Source organism: Sinocyclocheilus rhinocerous, unplaced genomic scaffold, assembly GCF_001515625.1.
Source record: "Sinocyclocheilus rhinocerous isolate Xijiao unplaced genomic scaffold, SAMN03320098_v1.1 scaffold155, whole genome shotgun sequence".
NCBI classification, from domain to species: domain Eukaryota; kingdom Metazoa; phylum Chordata; class Actinopteri; order Cypriniformes; family Cyprinidae; genus Sinocyclocheilus; species Sinocyclocheilus rhinocerous.
Genome location: NW_015661891.1, coordinates 490489 through 494471, shown reverse-complemented (window position 1 = coordinate 494471; position 3983 = coordinate 490489). Strand labels below are relative to the sequence as shown.

At 33.6% G+C, this 3983-nt stretch overlaps 1 protein-coding gene across 2 annotated transcripts; it reads left to right on the top strand.

The window, feature by feature from the left end:
* Positions 1-73: 73 nt before the first annotated feature.
* Positions 74-3535, top strand: LOC107726831 (poly [ADP-ribose] polymerase 11-like). Of its 2 annotated transcripts, none has more exons than XM_016536532.1 (8): positions 74-203; positions 550-703; positions 816-936; positions 1041-1116; positions 1230-1302; positions 1392-1519; positions 1738-1889; positions 2603-3535. In XM_016536532.1, exons 2-8 carry the CDS (start codon positions 551-553, stop codon positions 2917-2919), a joined length of 1020 nt encoding a protein of 339 aa, XP_016392018.1. In that variant the 5' UTR covers positions 74-203; position 550; the 3' UTR covers positions 2920-3535. The 2 variants fall into 2 exon arrangements, with proteins under 2 accessions (XP_016392018.1, XP_016392019.1); XM_016536533.1 differs by having other exon boundaries at positions 514-703.
* The last annotated feature ends 448 nt before the right edge of the window (positions 3536-3983 follow it).

The following is a 3983-nucleotide window of genomic DNA, read 5'->3' as shown; positions in this document are numbered from 1 at the left end:
AAAGATTAATTTAAAAAAAAAATGTTCGTAGTTGAACGACGCATGATGACGTCATGGCCGGCGAATGCGGAAGTAGAGCGAACACAACCAGAGATTGAGGAAAACGAAACATAAACAGAATCTAGACAGAAAAGATGTTTCCTCGAATTTAGATCAATCCAACATTATTAATAACTTCAAGAGGAAAAGGGCTTTTTCGAAAGGTATACACAATGCATTAATACGGTTAAATGCAAAATCTAAATTTAAATGAAAAAGTATTACTAAATTTGATCATCCCAGCATATTTGGTAAACAAATGTCTTTCATGAATGAGATCGCGACCGGTGAAAACAAATTAAATGTACTAGATGAGTAGATTTGAATAGACTGAACATAAATAAAATGTGTAACTATATTTGATCATTTCAGCATGTTTTAGTGAAGAAAATATATAGCTTGAATGAGATCGCGACTTGTGGAATCAAATCATAACAACGCTAGTTATTATTCATGTTGTCATGCACTTAAAAGGTGGCCAGATGGACATATTTGTGTATTTGCTTTGAGGATGAACTGTGAGGCCACTGTCAAGCATTTGGAGAGCTCAGAAGGCCTCCAGAAGCCCACCGATGAAGAGTCATGTGAGGAAGAAATGGACACATCAGAGGCCAAGTGGCGCTGGTTCTACCTTGCCGAGTGTGGCGTCTGGCATATGTTTGAGGTATGTACTGCCTTTTATATAACTGCAGTCTGATAGATTAGACTAATATGAATGGCAGTTCATAAGTTGACTTTTTGCTGATGACATCATGCTGTTTCCTTTTCACTTACAGGAAGTTCCCAGCACAGGTTGTTCTGTCACCAATGAGCAAATTGAACAAAACTGCATCAAGAATCAGCATGCTTCAATGGACTTCTATACTGCTAAATATACATATAAATTAGACTTTTCTGGTTGGTTACCGAACAAAACACAGATTTGTGTTATTTATCTAGATTTGTGGTCATAAATGTCATTGCTGTCATCTCTCTTTTCAACTTTTTAATCATATCACTAGCTATGAAACAAGTTAATGTGACTACTGGAAAAGAAAGGCCAATCAAAAGGGCATTGCATTCAGCTACTGACTTTAGGTAACTCCAGCTTTTTTTAAATTGTAACATTTATATTATACATTCGTATTGTTTATTATTTTAAATTATTATATATATTAAAAAAAACGGCTTTTCAATTTCGTGTTTCATAGATTTATCTGTGATAACCCAGCCCTTCCTGTACCCAGTCACTGGGAAAGAGTTAATACAGAAGAACCCTATCAGGTATACAAAGAGAAAGTAAAGTAAAACATAATGGCTTTTAATGACACAGAATGACTTTTGACTATGGGACTATGATGGTTTCCTTCCAGCTTATTGCTTTATGCAGAGATACGTTTGAGTACAAAGAAGTGGCCCGGTTATATGAGAGAACCATGAGCCAGCCCATCAGATCCATTCAAAGAGTACAGAACCTGGACCTGTGGGAGTTTTTCTGCAGGTTGGTTCATTTTTCAATATTTGAAATCGTTAATGTTTGTCTGTCTGTCTGCATACATTTTAAGCTTATTACAAGGTTTGTTAATATGCAATTATAATAATAATTAAAAAAAAACATTTATGTAACATGTTTTAAACATTTCAGTTATGACAGAATCCAGGTTAAATTTGTACAAAAAATTAAAAATAAATAAATGAATAAAGGTAAATGTGTTACAGGAAAAAGGCCCAGTTGAGAAAGATAAAACGTGTTATAGATGTTGAAGAAAAGATGCTTTTTCATGGAACCGGTCACAGTAACATACAGGCCATATGCACATACAACTTTGATTGGCGTCTCACAGGAAGCCACGGTGACGTCTATGGCAAAGGTATAGTTCAGAATTTTTTCATTAATTCACCTAAAATTGAAAAGGGTGTCATAATTTACGTTTCCTCTTGTCAGTCCAAACCTGTATGACTTCTGTATTCCATTGAACACAACAGACATGTTTATAGAAGCCCACTTTTTGCCATAAAAAAAAAAAAAGTATGCCATAATTTTGATTATATGAAAATTATGCATAATATACCAAAGAATGAGTTTGTTTTTCTCATGTAATGGAATTTAACATTTTTATGTTAAAAACGTTGCGTTTGCCTTTTTTTGCCATTAGGGTTATTGTAAGCATATCGCTACTTTTGATTTGATTTCATTTTGATTTGTAATTATAGGAACATTTTATATGATATAAATAAGAAAAGGGTGTCATAATTTACGTTTCCTCTTGTCAGTCCAAACCTGTATGACTTCTGTATTCCATTGAACACAACAGACATGTTTATAGAAGCCCACTTTTTGCCATAAAAAAAAAAAAAGTATGCCATAATTTTGATTATATGAAAATTATGCATAATATACCAAAGAATGAGTTTGTTTTTCTCATGTAATGGAATTTAACATTTTTATGTTAAAAACGTTGCGTTTGCCTTTTTTTGCCATTAGGGTTATTGTAAGCATATCGCTACTTTTGATTTGATTTCATTTTGATTTGTAATTATAGGAACATTTTATATGATATAAATAAAATTTTTGTCTTTACAGGAAGTTATTTTGCACGCGACGCAAGATATTCAAGCAAGTTTTGTCATTCAACTAGCAAGCACAACTTTATCCTACAGAGACATGGTCTAGCGCCCCCTATTTTCCAGAGCGACCCACCCTACAAGTGCATGTTCCTGGCACGGGTTCTAGTTGGGGAATATACGCTGGGTCACCCCCAGTACTGCAGACCACCATCCAAAGACATGAGCATTGCCAACTTTTTCGACAGCTGTGTGGATGACATGATGAGCCCGAAGATCTTTGTTATATTCGACAGCAACCAGATCTACCCGGAATACCTGATTGAATTTTACTGACATCAAAGACCAAAAGGAAATCAGTGCATTTTCAAAGGATTAACAGCGTTTTCATTCTGATGAACGTACTGCTCTGTGGTTGTGGCTGGTTACTGCGAAAGTGCCTTTGGTGAACAACTGTGAATGGACAATATACTGTGTCTAGGGAGCAGATTTAAAACATATTATATGTTTTTTTTTTTATAACATATTCATTTATGATACAAAATGAAAATTCATTCATGGAATGAAATGAAAAAAAAAATCATTTGGAATTTGTTTGCATGAAATATGGCATAACGTCCACGTTATTTACTTTTGTAATGCCTTGTGGAAAAAAGGCGCTGGTTGAATGTGATTCCATGAAAAGTATGTTCTCTTGAGTTACGTTTTTCAAATTTGCACATGTAACATTTTAGTACTATTCTTTTTCATAGCCTACCTCTCCACAATTCTACCTCTTCTCATATATTTTCGAAAGACAACAACAAAGAAACTGATTGCCAAGAGTTTTTAAACACCCATATGTTTAAAATGGAAATTGAATGATGTCTTTAAATTGTGTTGAAATGGATGTAGCGACAGATCATTTCTTCCATATTGTGACGTACATCCAAGTGAAGCCGATTATCGGAAAAGAAAAAGAAAAAACGTAGGGTGGAGACTTGGTTCTATCCATTGGTTGTTGATTGGATGGAGGCAGATCTAAATAAGATTGTTTTAATTAATACTTACAATGTCAAAATAAATTATTACAAATATTTAAAACATAAATAACCGTGTGATACTCTCAACGATGTTTAATATCCTTTTACCAAATGCATTGTTCAGATCTTCTGACATGGAAAAAAATGAATAAATATAAAATAAAATCAATCAATTAATTTATGCACAGTCCAATATACTAAAGACACACAGTTTTAATGTATTTCCAAAGGGTTTATTTGTTAGCTTCAGACCTGATTTACCACACAATTATCCATTATTTTTTATGACAATACTTTTTCAGCTAATTCTTGTGATCTCCTCATGGCTGATATAAAGAAAATTACAGCTCTTTTATTTACTCGGTGAATAACAAACAA